This window comes from Cinclus cinclus, chromosome 3 (assembly GCF_963662255.1).
Source record: "Cinclus cinclus chromosome 3, bCinCin1.1, whole genome shotgun sequence".
In the NCBI taxonomy this organism is placed as follows: Eukaryota; Metazoa; Chordata; class Aves; order Passeriformes; family Cinclidae; genus Cinclus; species Cinclus cinclus.
The window spans coordinates 66,565,383-66,583,621 of NC_085048.1; the positions used below are offsets into that span (position 1 = coordinate 66,565,383).

General features: G+C 37.1%; 1 protein-coding gene across 8 annotated transcripts in view; it reads left to right on the forward strand.

Annotated features, from left to right (window-relative positions):
- The window catches only part of RGS7 (regulator of G protein signaling 7), a 227,264-nt gene that overhangs the window by 134,843 nt on the left and 74,182 nt on the right, over positions 1 to 18,239 (forward strand). For 6 of the 8 annotated variants that reach the window (XM_062488950.1, XM_062488943.1, XM_062488944.1 and 3 more), the window contains one exon: positions 11,514 to 11,620. The exons of the other annotated variants lie outside the window; for them this stretch is intronic. In XM_062488950.1, the coding sequence (XP_062344934.1) occupies positions 11,514 to 11,620 (107 nt within the window). The remainder of the gene's footprint in view (positions 1 to 11,513; positions 11,621 to 18,239) is intronic. 8 annotated transcript variants of the gene reach the window in all.

Genomic DNA, 18,239 nt, shown 5'->3' on the forward strand with positions numbered 1-18,239 from the left:
TCTAGTGTCAATAGAATTTAATTTTTATAGGTGATAAAAAATTGCTGTTCTCACTGAAGCTGAGGCTCAAATTATTTAAAAAAAATCAATCCATAAAAAGAATCTATTCACCTTAGGCATGCAGAAATTATTTCAAGTAATTTACACTTCCTTTTGAAAATTTACTTCTCAGTTACTATCTACTTTATGGAATACTTCAGTTAAACTGGAAAACTTAACCTTTTAATAGCCTTTAAACTTATTAGAAATATTAAATATTTTCCTCTTGAAATTTTGGAATTATTTATATAATCAAATATCACCACTAGCATGAATATAATATATATATATATAAAAGAAGCAGCTACTACAGCATGGTAACTGTGGAACAGACTCATAGACTCCTTTGGGCTGGAAAAGACCTGTAAGATCATTGTGTCCAACCACTACCCCAGCACTGCCAAGTCGATCACTAAACTGTGTCCCTAAATCCCACATCTACACAACTTATAAATACCTCCAGGAATGGTGGCTCAATACTTCCCTGGGCAACCTGTTCCAATGCTTGACAACCCTTTCTGTGAGAAAAACTTTCCAGTCAAAATCACCCCTTGTGTAATTCGAGATAATTTTTTTGTCCTATTGGTTGTTACGTGGAAGAAGAGACTGACCCCCCACCTGGTTACAGCATCCTTCCAGGCAGTTGCAGAGAGTGATAATATCATCCTAAGACTCCTTTCCTCCAGGCTAAACACCCCCATTTCTCTCAGCTGCTCCTCACAGGACTTGTGCTCCAGACTCTTCACCAGCTTCATTGCCCTTCTCTGGATGCTCTCTGGCACCTCAAAGTCTTTCTTGCAGTGAGGGCTCAGAATTTATTATGTGTGTGTGCTATGCTTATTCTCCCACTGTCTTCGGGGTTTTTTTCTATTTCTTTCCTAATAGTTCATTATTTTCTGTTTGAGATCTGAGTTGAAATTTTCACAGAATCACATATAACACCTCTAGTTTTTCTTGAGCAGAAGCAGTTACCTAGCAGCCACTTACTGGGCACATACAATTGGTGAGGGAATGTTCATATCTAAAATGTTTAGAATTTATCAGAATTCAGTTTCAACTGCTGTTTTATTTTTTAATGAATCAGTATCATGTAGTTTTACAAGATCTCCTCAGAACTCACTTTTTGCTGACCTCAGTAATGTTGTACTTACAGGAGATTTTATATCTGATGTAATTTCATCATTCACACCCTTCTGTAGATAATTTAGGATTATCCTGAACAGTCCAATTACTGTGGTTACCGCCCCCCCCCTTCAGTATAATATTATTATTTCTGTGTAATATTACTCTATTTAGTGTAATAACTGATCTGCTATGCCTAACCTTTATTCCCTCTTTTCTACCTATTGCTTTTCTCATGGTCTGCTTAATACCTTTAGAAATCATGCCAAGAGCTCCCTAGGAATCCAAGATAATATGTTAATCAGATTTTCATAACCTTATATGTTCTCTATTTCCACATAGGAACACTCACAGACTTGTGAGATGTATCCAGCAGGAAAAGTCATCCTGAACCTTCCTTTTTTGATGTATTTATCTTTATTTTCATTCCTTCTATCTTTTATTATAGTTCCTATTGTGTTGTCTATATGGGTGCCTGTTTTGTATATCCTTTCCCACCCCCCCCCCCCCCCCCCATATTTCCCCTGGATGTTTTTCTAAAACCAAAGGACATATTTTCCAACTTTTTTCCTTTAGTACTGAGGGTGATTAAATGATAAGTGGCACACTACAGCTAACAGGTCAGCCATTTAATATTTTACTTTCCATAAAACACAGATTGACTGTTATTTTGAACCAGATACTTCTGTTCATTTAATCAATTTATTTTAAACACTTTGATAGTTTTTGCTGCTGCTGTTGTCATCAGTCCCATCTCTTCCATGTACATTTATATTCAGTCACTAGAGTAGAAATAGGTCATTCATTGAGGCCTCTTCTCTTTTTGTGGGAAAAAAGGCACTTATGAAAGACTTTTTGCTGAGTTATTTTCTCTAGTTAATATCTGTCAGTATTTCTGTATTGTTAATAGCAGAATTAGTCTGGCTGAACTGATAGTTCTTTGTAATTATCTGTGTAAATCTATTGCAAAAGGGGAGAAGTGGGAGTGGGAGTTATGATAATAGGAACATGGGATGGCATAAAATGGACTTTTTATTTTTACAATATTGGAAATTTTTCTCCTTCATTTTGATGAGGACCAGTGAAATATATTTTATTTTTCTACTAAACTACTATAAATAATGGATGAAGAAAACTCTCTAAAAGTGATCCTGTTTGTAATAACTGACTTGGGGATTCTTGTGTATGTGCATCCCAAATAACTGTGTCTGATCACATGGGCATGTTACTCTTCAGAAAAGACACCTCCACATTCTTTGTTGTTACCCTTCCTGAGCTTTGATGGCACTTTTTCTTGATGTGTGTCTCAATGACACCAATTTACTTATAGAGCTGTTAACTCCTGGTGGACATTAAAATCACAGCACTTCCCACAGAAAAAAGGACACTATTTTCAGTACTTTATGCTCTCAGTTTGCTGGAGGTATGAAAATTGTTATAAAGAGAACAATTGTTTTCTTTTTTATTGAATTGAGTGCAGTGAAAGAGGCAGTTATTTTTCTAGCTGTGGCTGCTGCATATTCTTTGTATTTTCTGAACTGCTTGGTCATAAGTGAGTGTTCTGTGATTATGATAGAGATGCATAACAATGACACAAAGTTAATGGTTGGTGCAATAGCAATTCACATCAAAAGAGACTTAGAGACTAAAAAAAGTATCATGATTCATCTTGACCAGCAGTAGTCATTGTGAAAGACAGTACCACCTTTAGCTTCCCTCATCCAGCTTCAAAAACTCCATGCTAACTGATCTCCCTCTGATTCAACAATATCTTCTGTAGTTCCTTCAGAGCAAATACTTTATGCACTGAAAAAGCCTGAACTTGCCTTTTGTATTTGTTGTCCATGAATACAGGTGGTGCATCAACCATGCTAGTTATTCACGTGCCCCAAATCTGCCAAGCCTTAAAAACAGGTCTCCTTTGAAACCCCATCCCAGATGTAAAGCTGTCTGTGGCAGTCCCTGCTGGTAATGTGCCTGCAATGTGCTTTTCTAGATGCTCCAGCACTTATGGTGTCCAAGCAGAGCCGACTGAGAGGGGACTTGGCAGCTGTGCCTTCCCTTGAGCTTGACAAAGAAGGGGAGAAGCAACGGCACCGTGCTGTGGCCAGGAAAGCACACCATCACACAGGGCATGGTGTTTGAGGGAACTGTGATGTAAAATACCTTTCCTGGCTGCTACTGGCATGCACAAATTCTTGGATGTCATGTGGAGAATGAATCACATGCTTCCACACCAAACATTTGCAGCCAGTTTCGTCACGTATCTGTAGACTCAGCCACTAGGGGCAAGAAGAGTTGGAAGATCTGGTGTGCTAGCAGTGACTGGCAAGCAGTACACAAGAAAACCTGACATAATAGCATAATAATTATAATACTGAGTAGGAGTACTCTATGTCCAGTATTTTGGGTCTTTCATAGATGCTTGAAGCTGTGGAGCAGGATTTCATCTGAAGGATTTCTCAAAAGTAGTATATTTGCAGTAATTGGATTTTTTGTGGTTTTTTTTTTTTTTTTTTTTTTTTTTGGTCTTTGGCAGGTTTGCTCAAAATGATGCACATATGACTTTAAATATTAGCTCAGAGTTTCATACTGGAGGAGAGAATGAGTGAAGTATTTGGAAATATCTTATGGAGATAAGTTCAGAAAGTCATTAAGGAAAACAAGACCCACAAGTTTTGATTTCCTCTATTTTGCCTTAAAGAATCTTGGGAATCAAAGCTTAAACCAAAAAGTTGCCGTTTCAGAGGAAGACCCAGAGGGGAAAACAGGAAACCCATACTTCAAAGGAGTTTGGATTTCATCCTTCTATCATTTCAATTTGAAGAGACGAGAGATATCAGTGATAGAAAAGCAAAAAGTCTGTGATTTCTACAAAATTGAAAATAGAAAAGATCAAAGAGTAGTAATAGTGAAATTAGAGGAAAAGTTTTATAAATGCTGACTTTCATTGCTACAGAACTAGATTCCACCACTGGCAGGCCTGACTGCTGGTGTGATATTTGATAGGAACTTTAAAAAATTGAGGCTGGGGATGACAGGGAAACTACAAAGGCAATTTTAAACATTTCCAGGCTGCTTTTCATGGCTGCATATTGAATGAACTGTGACAAAATCTAGTGACCAAATTGTTCTGTTTTGCCTGGTAATTAAGTCTACCTGTTGGTTACAGCTTGGATGGATTTATTCCAGCCTCTGTAGCAGCACTTTTCCAGTTTGCCAAACAGCACAAACAAATACTCCAGAGGTGAAGTTATAGTGCCAGCACCTCATTACTCATTTGCCTGTTTCTTGAGATCTCATGTTGCCACTTCAATTTTTTTTTTTTGTCAATATGAAAGCTTTGATTATCACCTCAAGTCATTGCATTTTGACTTGGGCATCTGCCTTTCAAGTTACAAATGCATTAAGAGAATAAAAGCAGACTTTAATAGGACATAGCAACAGTTAAAGTATAATCAGTGAAATGTGGTGGGAAACAATCACATAAAAAATTAGCAGGAAATACTTAAAAAGTTTTTAAATTGAGAGTTTGTGTGTTGCTAGCAGGGAGATGCAGCTTCTTTTTCAAGGACTGTAGGCTAGCTTCCCGTTTCCTTCAGTCTTTGATGGTGACATGACTTCTGTTGATCTTATCTGCATAAAAGATTTCAGATTTAGTTCAGCCCCTCCTTTCACCCACGTCCTGTCATCACAGAAGGCAGGACTGGCAGTGTGTCCCTGTAGCAGAGTAATCAAGAAAATGCTCTTCATCAGGTATGAGTAGTAGTACGTGCTGATTATGTAGATGATTGTAATCAGCTTTAGTGCTAATACAGTATCTAAATCTTGCTAATACAGTATCCAAATCTTGCCAATACAATACTTAAATACCAACTGTATCATCTAGTTCAGTGGATAATAGTATAATCAGGCTGTGGTCCTTCCTGTTGAGTCAGTAAGACTCCCCTGCTTTCTAAACTTCTTGGACAAGTCTAGGTGCATCTGAGTCCACTTAGTCTCAGATTTAGTCAACAGATGATGTTCAAAGGCTTATAATATAAGAGGGTTTATCTAGAAATGTACAGGTTTGAAGTCTTTGCAGTTGCAGAATTCACAATTACAAAGCAACAAAGCATAAATATAGCTACTCCAGGATTTTATCTCTGCATTTGACTGGATCTTAATGCATTTTTCTCACACACCCTAAAGTGTTCTTCACCTTTGGGCTGGACGTACTCTGCCAGAATCCCTGCTGGGGGGAGTTTCCACCCAGAAGCTGCATCCGGCATTGGAAGACCAGTTCACCCAGTTGCACCAACCTCCAGAAGTATTTCACACTCTCTTGCAGGCTGATGTGAGTGAAAGTCAATCACAAGCATCTCATCTTCCCACCACTGGAATACAGAATCATGTCAGCATCCAGAAATTCCTCCTGAAATACCCACCTGGTGTTCTTATCTTAGGGCAAACTGTGCTGCCCATCAGAAACAGAGCAGAAAGGGGTGTGGTGAGGGGAGGATGCAGGAAGACCCAGCTATCTTTCATCACTGTCACAGTGCCTGTTTTGTTGAGTGTTTTTGTGAAGAAAGTAGTTGATGTTTCAGGTGTGCATCATTGCTTCTAGACTTGGGATGCACTGCATGTTACACATCATCTCGGACTGTAAGGGTGGAAATTACCATTCCTTGGGCAGATGATGACTCATAGCCCACCATTGATAGGTTTTTCTCCTTACCTGCTGAGTGATACTCCTAGCAATGCCTCTGCCCTGTTGATGGCATCAGCAGGCACTGTCTAGCACAAGAAAAATCATGCCTGTGGTAAGATGCTTTGTTGACAGATAACATTTTTAGTGATTGTTATCTTGAAATAAAGTATGAATCTTGTTTTAATTGTGTTTGGGTAAGTAATGCCTCCTTCTTCAGCACCTGATTTATCCTCCTTGAAGTGACTCTCACCAAGTGCTAGTCCCCTTACAAATTCAGTCCTTCAGATGGGACAAAAGAGAGTGGTTTACAGTGTTGTGGGTGTTCAAGAATGTTTCTAGCTGGTTTATTTTCTCCTCTTTAAACACCAAAGTCAGGCCGAGACAGTGAGTCTCTCCTACGCTTTATGTCAGTGTGAGAAGCAGGTTGTATTTTATTACTATAATCCTTTGCAGCTTGTGTTCACACTGGCAATGAAATGACAGCAGGAGTGAGGTGAGAGTAAGAGACATTAGACACTTACAATGAATATGTGCTTGTGAAGTTCTGACTCATTAATTCTTTTTCCAGGCTTCTGTGTGGCTTAGCAGTACACTTCAGTACTGTGATGGATTCAACAGTAGATTCAACAAACAACCCAGAATACCAAGCATTTTATTGTTTCACAGAAAGGGAAGTTTTAACTTGACATTTTTGGATCCTAAAAATATATGAAAGGTTGGAAAATGTGGGGGTTTCACTGGTTTTTACACTATAAAGCAATTTTAAGGATGCAAAATGCCCCAAGTCACGTTCCTTGTAGGAAATCTTTCCACATAGAATGTAATACAGACTCCAAAAAGGACTTCTGAAAGTGGAGCACAATTGGAAAATACTCCATTTTTCTTTCCTCACTCCCTCAGAGATTACTGCAAGGCATTTCAGATGTTGGAAGAGCTATACTGGTATGATACCATAAAGTGTTTCATGGACTTCAGAGTAAAAATAAATATAGATACCACATCACATGTAGACCTGAGATGTATAAGGAAAAATAGAAACCACACTAATCACTGAAAACATATCCTTTAAGGTGTTTCAAAGCATGGAAACATGCTTATTCCAAAGAAAAACAAGGAAAATTCTTCCTTTTTAATTCCCTCCTGTGGACATTATCATAAGAAACAACTTGTTCCACCAGTACTACCATACCCTGCAATCTAAGATGAACAAACTGTCAGCAACCCATGCAATAATTATTACCGTCAGGAGAAAACTACACTATGTTTAAAAAGAAAATAAAGTCAAAACTCAACCACTAGGATATGTTTTTCATTCCTTAAATTTTAGGATTTTATTCCTTAGATTCAGGTTACATTGTCCCAAAGAGTTTGAAGTATCTGACTCTTGTATAATGAAGTATATTAAAAGTGACTGACATTTAATCTGTCAAGATCACTTTCTTGTAATGGCACAGCAGATGGCTGGGCAATATTATGTCTCACAAAAATGATTTCTAATCAATCTATGTACATGTGTTGTTCACTTCACCCACTCAACTAAATAAAGTTCAACAGCAGAATGAACCATGGAATTTTTAGCTTTTTCTGAGCTTTTAGCCCAGCAATAACAAACACATTAAGAATCAAACATAGACCCAAAGTACGATTTTGATTTTATATAAAATATTTTGTATCCTGTTGAGTTGCATCAGGCTCATAAAGATGCATTTCTTCTTTCACCTGAGGAATTCTTCTTCCATTAGGTATTGCTGCTCTCAACACTCCTATTTTCTCCTATGAAAATTAAAACAGTGGTTTGGGTAAATTCGTTTTTTGAATGTGCTGCTCCACTTTTCCACAGTTGAATTACTAGGAAATATCTAGAACCTCAAATCCTTTAATTGATATCTTCAAAAAAGGTGTTGAATCAAGGAAGCCTCAGTCTACTCTGTTTTACCAGTTACACCTTCAGGAGCTTTGTCTTCCTCAGATTTTTTACATTATGTCTTTGGCTGCAGTTTGTATTCCTTGTACAGCAGCTGACAGCCATTTGAATTATGCTTTCTCAGCGAGGCTGTCTGGGTGTGACTGGGGATGTTGTTTAAGTTCTATGTTTTTATACACAGTGACTGAGATTAGCAAAATAATAGTTGTGTAGGTAACACGTTTCTCTCTGCGTCTGTGTACACTTACCATCTAAAAAATATTTTTTTTTTATTCTGTTGCTACAATTTTTTGAGTTTGTATTCTGAATACATATAAACATTACTCTTTTTACCTGGCAACCAGTATGTCTAAAACCATTTTTTGGACTTTTTGCTTCTATCTAATGCACTTCATAAACGTTTTTGATGTTGCCAACCTACATTTGCCATTTTTCCAGATGAAATGTGCTTCTTAAATGAAAATCCTTTAACTTAATGTAGGAATAGCTGGAAGATATAGAAGCTGTTTGTATTTGAATTCTAGGATTTTAGGCATGTCAGATTAGTCTTCTGCTGGGTTCATTTTCCTATTCAAGCTCATGGGTTTGTTTCCTAAATACTACTGTTGTACTTCATTGGCTTCTTACAGTAGTTATTTTCTCAGTGATTTTAGCAAATTGAGATGGCTATCAAAGTGTTGCCCCTGTAATACACTGGACAAACTCTTGCTTGGAGATTAGAAAACTCCTAAGAGCTGAGTTTTCTTTCTGTGCTGTACTTGCACTGCTGCTCCACAGAGGGCATAGCATTAGTCCTCTACCAGCCCGGTGTGAGGCAGGAATACAAACTTGTGGATGTTACTGAGTACAATTTTGCAACACTCAAAGTGTGAGCTACAGTGGATCTTAGGTGGATACTAAAAGTGAATATTTATACATTTATATTAATGCAATTCTGAAAGAAACTGATGGATTGACAGCCATAAAAAATGAAAATTATTGTGTATTAGTTAAGGAAATAGAAAGAGAAGTTTATATTAAGGCTTAGTGGCTGAAGGGACAAATATATGCCTTAACATTGAGTTGGTGTGGATTCCAGCTGAATGAGATTGCCTGAGGTAAGGGTATAATCATCTTCTTCTCTATACATAACTGGAGAAGAGATATAGACTGCTGTTGGGACTAATTCAGACCATAAATAACTTTAATTGACTTCCAAAGGAGGGCAGGTGACTCCATTTTTAATGGGGAACTATTGTGACTGTACTTGCTTATATGACTCAATAGTCAGTGAAAGAAATACAAGCTCGTAGTGCTGCTGTATCCAACCTAGCCTGGAGTATAGGCTGTTCTGGCAGGAACTTTCAAATAGTTTTCTCTCCAGTTGTCTTCATCCATTTTTTATGTTCTACATACCACTTCTGCTTTACCCATCTAGAGTCACAGAGCTGTAATAGAATTCAAGCTGAGAAGGACCTCAAGAGGATTCTAGTCCAACTCCTTCCTCAAATGAGTGTAAATTGTAAAGTCAAACATATTGCCCTGAACTTTATCTGTTCAGATCTTGAAACCCACCAAAGATGCAGATTTCACAGTGTGTCTGGGCAGCCTCTCCTGATGCTTGGCTGAAAGTCAGAGGTATACCTGATTTGGTTTATTACCATTTGGTCTTTTATTTATGTCTTCATTTATTTACTTTATTGCCCTGCAACAACATAAAGATCTTGACTCCCTCATTTTGAAATCTTCTTTCAGGTATTTGAAAGGTACTTCTAGACACCTCCAAAACCTTCTTTTTTTCAGTCTGACCAAGCCCAACTCCTCCAGCCTCTCCCTGTACAGTTCTCTAGCCCTAGTGATCTTAGTGGACTCCCACTTGACTCACTCAAAGTTTGTTGATGTCTTTTTTGTACTGCAATGGATATGTTAATCATAACTGAACATAGTAGTCCAGATAGGCTCTAAAAATTCCTGGGTAAAAGGAAAGAATATGAGCTCCTTGTGATCCTGAAAAATATTATGATTCAGCATCCAAGAAGCACATGAAAAAAATCTGGAGCCTATTTAGTGTATGCTAAATCAAAAGAGAATGCACTCCCATCTGTGTCAGAGCTCCCTGTCAAGCCCCGTCACCCTTGTCTGAGAAAGCCTTTCTCTAGAATAGCCAGCACATTTCTTCCTTGTTTTTCTCTCATTCCACCAGGATACATAATACATGCAAAAATATTTTTTTTTGATTGGCTGTAAGTTTCAATGTAAAGAACAAAGAAAAACTTAATAAAATTAAAAGACAGATGAACTGAAACAGGAAAAAAAATTTCAATGACTGACACACTACAGAAAGCATTGACTCAAAATTTCTGATTCAAGGGATAATGAATAGTATTTAGCAGCTTGAAATCAATGAATAACAGCCATATATAAATATTTTATAATTAGAACAAAGTTGAGATGGGGTTTTACAGTTATCACAGGCACAAGGAACAAAGCAGCTCCCTTCCTTTTGTTAGAGAGATGTCTCATAGGCTTGCAACTGGGAAAAGTCTAAACAATATTGCAGAGTTTTACATCAGGCTGGAGAGCTCAGTGCCAGAGGGGGTGTGTTGTATTTCAGGTAATGGCTCTGGCTGGAGGGTCAAGAACCAGTTTGCTAAACACAGGGATGGCAGTAAATATTTGGTATCAAATAAACCCTGTGGGTTTATTTTTGGTCTCAGTTAAGTACTGTCCAGATCCTTTTTTTTTCCATTCCTTTCACATGTTTGCTGTCTTTGGGCTAGCCTAAACCTGTCCCACTGCTTCTCCTGTATCTCCTATGTGAGTCAATGTCTTCAGGTGAGCAAGGAGGGAATTTTTTGGGATGCTGATGAAGTATGGGTAAATAAATAAGCCTTCTCACATTGAAAATAATAATGGGTGAAACATAAGTGAATGCCTCTTTCTGTGTTTGTCAGCAAGAACACAGATGTCAGGACTTGAATTTCTTTCTGCATGATGATGCTTGGCTGCTGGTCGGGTGCTGCAGTGGTATTTTTAAGAGTCAGGACAAGACAAATCTGTGCTTGACATTGCTGAAAGCCAAATTACAGGCAATAGGAACAAATGGGTGCTTCTTAGAGGATGAATATGGATCTGTGCATTATCCAGAGGGGTTGTGGTGTCTCACTCCTTTGAGTTATTCAAAAAACACTTGAACAAGGTCCTCGGCAAGTAGCTTAAGGCTTCTCTGCTGGATTGAGGGAGTTGGACAAGATGACCATCACAAGTACCTTCCTACCTCAACTGTTCTAGGGACCTGTTATCCTTTGCTATTTTTCCAGTAATAAACTTTACAGGAAATCTCTATCCTTTAGAGTAGCTCTGATAAAGCTACTGAGAAAGATATCATGTAATTGGAATAAACTATTTTAACATGTAATCAGAAGCTGTTCTGAAGAAGAAAAGAAGGCTGCACCATCAAGGTAAAAGTGATAGCTGTTTTCAGCTTCTGAACAAGTGAGTGAGCATTAAGGCTACCTTTTAATGTTGATATAAGTAGTGGAACTGCAGCTACAAGTGGGACATATAAAAGCTATTTGTTAAGGAAAGTGCAGTGTTTTTTGGTTGCATCATTATATTGCATAGAAAAGGACAGCTCTTTCATGATGGTAGGACTTTGAGAACAAAGTGGTTATCTGCAGGATATCAGGTGATTCTTAACAACGAAACTATATTGCTGAAGTTATTTAACTTTTTCTTTCCTTTTTTTTTTTTTAACAGTTGAAGCTCTGCATTTGGGAACTCTGATGGCAGCACATGGTTATTTCTTTCCAATCTCAGACCATGTTCTAACACTGAAGGATGATGGCACCTTTTATCGATTCCAGGTAAGTATTTTCAGTATGTTATTGACTTGCACAGATAGAGGCTCGAATGCCTTACAGAAAAGTTCATAGCAAATTTACCAAACTTTGTTTCTTACATAACCTGGTAAAGAGTAGAAATTCCCCTAAAAATAAAAAATGGTAGAAAGATTTTATTTATAAATTTTCATCAAAGTGTTGAGATGATTATGAATATTTTGATATCTGGAATAAAAGTGTGATAATTCTGAGTGTGGAACTATCTCTCATGAAATAAATTTATGTAGTATTTTTGAGATATTGTAAATTAAACGGTGCTATTGCCTCTTATTCTTACTACAGTCTAAATTTGGAAAAGGGGAGATATTTTAAATATTAAGTCTATAGCAGGAATCTGAAAAATAATGGACAAATAAATCTAAGAAATAAATATTTATTTTTCTTCTTTTTTGAGAATTTCCTTACTGATAACTTAGTTGTATCAGAGTAGTGTGTATTCTTCTAGCAATACAGAGACATTTTTAAGTTGAACTGCCAGTCCTATTGAGTACAACAAATGTGCAGATGGTTCAGAACAAGCTGGAAGCAAAAATATGTCCATATGTCTATACCTACACTTGTACATATATTATTCACAAACCTACATAGTTGTATTTTATTATATTAATTTTCAAATTAGGGGCCTGGGAGCAGAAGTGTTGTTTTTCTAATAATGACTAGTGGGCCAGAATTTTGCAGAACAATATTGCTAATAACTTGATATGACTGCAAAGTACCAGATTATGGATTCAATGAAAAGAATTCACTTTGCTTGTCATGTGCCACTTTTGACAATGGTGGCTGTGTTCTGTATTGCTCTTTCTATTAGATGGTATTCCTGTTAAGTATCAGCAACAGCTGGTCCAAGCTCTTTTTTAGATATGTATTGCTTTGAAATGATATCATTACTATACCTATGAAACTGAGTTTGTTAATTCTTCTCTGCTACTTCTAACGGTATTAAACACTCAGTAAAATAACATCTGGTAGAACAAAATCTATTGTCTTCAGGATATATAAGTCTAAACTTTGTTTTAAAGATTGTTTAAATAAGAAGACATCAAGAATAAAATAGTAGTGAAATTGTGACCTTCAAATCCAGAAGAAAACTAGAGATTGGAGACAAGTCCTAGTTTCAAACCACTTAAATTGTATTATATTAGTCTATGTACAATACTTTCACCAACATTTTGGCTTAAGTCCTATAGACCCATATAAGGGAAGAGAAAGACTTGTAATATTTGTATAAATCAAAATCTTAGCATGAATATAATTAAATATGCATAGCACAGTCCAACAAGGAAGAGAATTATTATTGCATATATGCAAACAATATTATCCTGTTTTCATATTTAGTTTTTGTGAGTCAGACTGCAAAAATTTGTTCTTCAGCAGAACAGAAAGTTATATTTGTACATGGGTAGTACTAATAGCAAGCATTCCAAGCCACCTCCCCTAGATCCACAGCTACCTTTGATCCTGGAGAGAGTATTTGAAGGAAAAGGGGTTTTTTAAGCTCATGAGGCTCCATTCTCCTCAGTGCTCAATATAAAGATGGTTGAAGGGGCTTGCTGATGTGCTTGTGAGGTGAGTGGAAGGGAGTCATGGAGTGGTTGAGGCTCCAGTTCTTGGCTTGGCATCTGAATAAGCAGTGTCCAGAAGGACAAAATATACAAGGACCTAATTTGTAGGGAATAGCACTTACTTACAGGAGTGCTAGTCATTGAATTCTGCACATCTGCTGGCCTGCCTCCATCTCTAGCACAATAAATAAGCACCTCTGCTGGCATGATTGACTGACTGAAGGGAATTATAGACTAGAATTAGCTGAATTGTGGACCACTCTGAGTACTGCAGGCACCCTGCTGTGAGCTTTCCTCAGAGAGGTCCACAGTCTACGTGTTTGGACACACGTTTGAGGGCTAGACTGTAAAATCTTCTCAGTTTATTTACATAAGTTAAGAATTCGGCACCTATTTGACAAATGTATATGAAATTAAAGGTTTTCATCAAGTTTTTCTCAGTCTGTATCTGCAGTGTTTGGCTTGTTTGCTTTTCTGTGGTACCTTTTGCAATGCTATTCCTATGCCAACAATGTGACTTTGCTGTTGTGACAATATAACTTTAGCTGTTAATGTATAGGATGAGAAAAAAATCATAGTTGTGACATACTGTTAACTGGAGTTATAACAGCAAAATTTGTGTGATTGCATCTCCACAGACCCCAGCAAAATAAGGCTAGTATGAAATCTGTTACTGAACTCTTAAATTGGAAGATGAAGAGAACATATTCAACGGGGAGGAAAGTTGGACTGCAAATGTGTGAATTTTGTGCTAGAATAGACATTCAGATTCTTTGCAAATAGTGGACAGGATTCACAAAATTCTGGATATTTTGGTAGAAGGAGAAAACCATGCACCTGCCAGCACTGAAAAGTTCAGAAGCCACTCCTGCAGAGAAATCTTTGCAATAAAAGATCTAACCTACAAAAAACAGACTAGCTCTAGTAAGGTTCTCCATGTGCTTGCTATTTTGTTTTTCAAAGGGTGACACATTCCCTCCTGACAGTAAAATTATCTCTAGCTTGTTTTAAACCACCTTCTGTTATATAGAAATAGCTAAAAGCAGTGGAGTTTGTGCTTCATTTGGACAAATGTCCTTTTATGGGGAAAAATTATACTTTTTCAGTTATTACTCCTGCCATCAGGAGGCAAGAGTATAGTTACATCTGCTTTTTTTAAATAATGAGAAGTAAAAAAAGTTCTGGATCATTCAGAGAGCTACTCAGGTCACTGAATTAGGTTCGTTTCTGTGATATCACTTTAATTCAAAAGAGATGAATCGAAATATTAATTGCCTTATTGAGAGAGGGTTTTTAAAATTAGTCTCAGTAAGAAAAAGCAGAAACAGCTGCATTGCCTTTTCCTGGTAATTTAAACATGCAACCAAAAAAGGAGCTGAATATTTGCTCACCATCTTCCTCTAGCTGAGAGCAAATAATTATTAGGGGCCCAAATAAGAAAAGCAAGCTGCATCTTAGAAATCATATCCTCCCTGGGCCAGGGTTTACTCATGGAAACATTTCATTTATGTCCACACAAAGGATAATGTGTCCATCTTGGTGAGGAATGCCTGACTTGCCCTCTCAGCTGGTAAGCTTTTGTAATATCCTATAGAAAAACGTGCTGCTTTCCTCTACAAGCCCTAAATGCATAGTGTCACCTGATGTTAATTGTGAAAAATAACCTTTCCCAGTATCTTTTGGCCATAAACAAACTCCTGGGATACCTGAGACTGGTGATAGTCACACTCCCATTTTTAAATGAGATTAATTAATGATTTAACATAAATTAATTTCCTGAGATGAGTGTTAGGTTTTGCTGTTGTTTTCTAACTTTTAAGATGAAAGGCACAAAAATCTGAGCAAAAGTGTACAAAGAGGAACAGTTTCTTGTGAACCTATGAGTCTGGTGAAGATAGTAGCAAAATTCATGGATGTTGGAAAGATGAAGGTGTGGACTTTGATGTCTTCTCCTGTTCTGCCACTGGGAACACTTTCTTGACAAATGCATTTAACTGCTCTGGCCTTGTTTTCCTGTACCTAAATTTGGGATAAAATTATATAACAATCAATGTACGGATCTTGAAATATCTTTGTTGGAAAATAGTTTAGAGTATGAAGTGTTGTGGACACCTCATGTCTCAGGTGGAATCACATTGCTTTGCACATGTCTTTGAGTCAGTCTTACTGAGCTCACTTCTTCTTGGCCTGTTCTGGACCCACCTCTGGCCATTCTGAATGCTGAGTCTGGCTGAACATCATAGCTCTTCAGCCACTCTCCAGAGCCTTTCTGGATCATCTACTGTGCCTTGAGGGAAGGATTTTATTTGAAGCCAGATTTTAGAACTTAAAAAGAAGCAAGTTATATTATGCAGCATTTGTTAGATTTTCTTTGGCAATTGCAGGTGCAATAACTAATTCATTGTCTTTACAGGTCAGGCTTGGCATATTACAGTTTGTGTAACACAGGTTAAGGTTTCTGAAGGAAAAATATTTTAAATCCATGTGTCTTTCTGACTGCCCCATCAGTGTCACTTTTGATTTTTTGAACTCCTTACTCAGAAACCCTTTGCCCCACACTACTTTCCATGTTCATCCTCTTTTTGGTTAGAAAAGAGGAGTCACAGAGCCAAAATCTTGTTTCCAAATTCCTCAACCTCTTTTCTAATTATCCTGAGCTCATCCTGTGCACTACTTGCTTACTGTATGGGCTTGACAGTGCTAGACTAGCAATTTTACCCTTTTACTTTACCAAGAAATCATTTTTGTCAAGTGCAACAAATGTAAAACAGAATGCCAGTGAAATCTGCCATCCATCATGCAAAGCATTTAAGATTGTGCATAACTACTTTTCAGCAAGGGCTTGATTTCTGCTGTTTATAAAGACTCCCTGGTGTCTGAGAGAAGAATAGCAGTAATATGCAAAGGTTTATATGTGATTTGAATACTCGTCCCCCATCGAAGTAATTGGATTTAAAAAAAAAAAAGTGGAGTGGAAAGGAGCAGCTTTAGAGACAACAACTCGTTTCTTATTACTATCAACAAGGGGTAGCTGAAAGATGCTTAGTGATTTCCCTCCTCATTTATACAGTTTAATTCATAGAAATTAATAATGTTTTATAAAAGCTGATGGATAACACTGATTTTTACAAGTGGCTGTTTCATTAGCTCAGATATTGTTATTGATTAATTTTGAGGAAAAGCCAAAGCAGATCTATTTACTTTATCACTGGATTCCTTACAATGCATAACAGCCACTGCTTCTAGTTTGTTTATTGTGGAATATGTGCTATATTACAGGATTTTGTTTCATATTACTTTATTACAGGAGGATTATGGATTTCTGTGGTTAGGTTTGCCTAATGATATTGGCGTATAATGCAAGAGAACCAGTATGTGTTTGTGTGTGTAAAACCAGTTTTCTGATTAAAGGTATAAAGGTGCTTGTAACTGTTTTGTTCTGGAGGCTTAAATGTATCTGAAATCACGTCTGCAGTGCTCGGTAAGCTTTATTTCTCTCGCTCCTGACTTGTTCTGGCTGCTGATTCAAATTACACCTACAATTAAACAGAGTGCCTCAAAAGCATGCTGATAAAAACTGGCAGAATTATTTCTGCCTGGGCTGATAAACAGTACTTGACTTTCCCATAACTGCTCTACCACCCACCTTCCTTCAGCTGTAAGTGGGATATCATGGCAAAATGACAAACGTTCCCTCTTTAATACTTCTTCATGATGAACTGCTTCGTATTTCCTTCAGAGGAAAAGTAAAATTCTTCAGTATGATAACTCCTTCGGGTTTTATACATTCATGAAAGATAACCACATCAGTATTTCATAATCTTCTCTTTGAAAGTGGTGGTGTTGTGGTACATGTTAATACCATGTCCATAGCACTCCTGGGTGAAATCTTCACTTATGAGCTTCTAGATCATGAAGCCAGGCACACAGATTGTGTAATATTTGTGCTGTAGGAATATATGACATTGCAAGGGATGCTATAATTCCACAGCATATTTGGATATGTGATTTTTAACAAATAGTTGAACCAAGCTTTGTTTGAATGGTCCAGCTATTTAGAAGTTAGTTTATGTGAGCAGAGCCTCCCTGCATTGCTGTGGGATATTTTTAATACATCAGATGAGAACAGGCATCTTTCTCCTCTGCACATGCCTCCTATTCTCTTTCCTGACCTCATTCCATTAGACCAGGGATCTTCTTATCAGACTCTTCTTATTTCCTAATCCATCTGTGTTGAACAAGGCAAATCTTTCTCCCATAGTCTTCATGGAAAACCTCTCTAGCAAATTCTTCTCAGAGATTGTTAAATATCTGGAGCGTGAAATTGTGTGGAGACTTTTGAAACAGAAATGGAAATGTAAACTCAGCACACACATTATAGTCACATGTTATGTGATTAAACTGTTTGATGTCTGTAATAAGGAACAAGGTAAACTTCAGATTAAGACCAGAATTTTATGATGGTTAAAATCAAGCAATTAGACAAGAAAATGTGGAATATTCCTTTGGAAAAATATTAGTCACCTTAACTACATGCATGTTTATTGTTGGTGCTTTTTGTCCATGAAGTCACAGCACTGCAAAAGTTCATTAATCAGAAACTGATTTTTATATCAGACTTTATTTTCAGTGTCTAGGGTTTTCAAAGTTCTTTCTTTTTCTTGATGTTTTGGACTTTCTTTCTGTTAAAATCTTAATCTGTCCCTTATACCTAATTTTTGCCTGGTTTTAGAAGAGTTTTCCTTGTCTCTTCACACATCAATGCAATTTCCTGCTTTGAAAGTGAATAATAGATATGTACTCTTCAAATAGAACTTTATCAGCAGCTGTAGCTGCATTTGAGCACATATCTTAGAGAGATACCCTAAGTCTTTACTTGCTGGTGAGAGAGTAACATAGGACTTTGCCTTGGTCAAAATACATAGCATCTAATGTTTATTTCTCAACTAGTAAGGGTTTTACACTATCAGTTTAAAATGCATTTTTGAAAAATCCAAATATTAGTAACCTTTAGCTTTCAC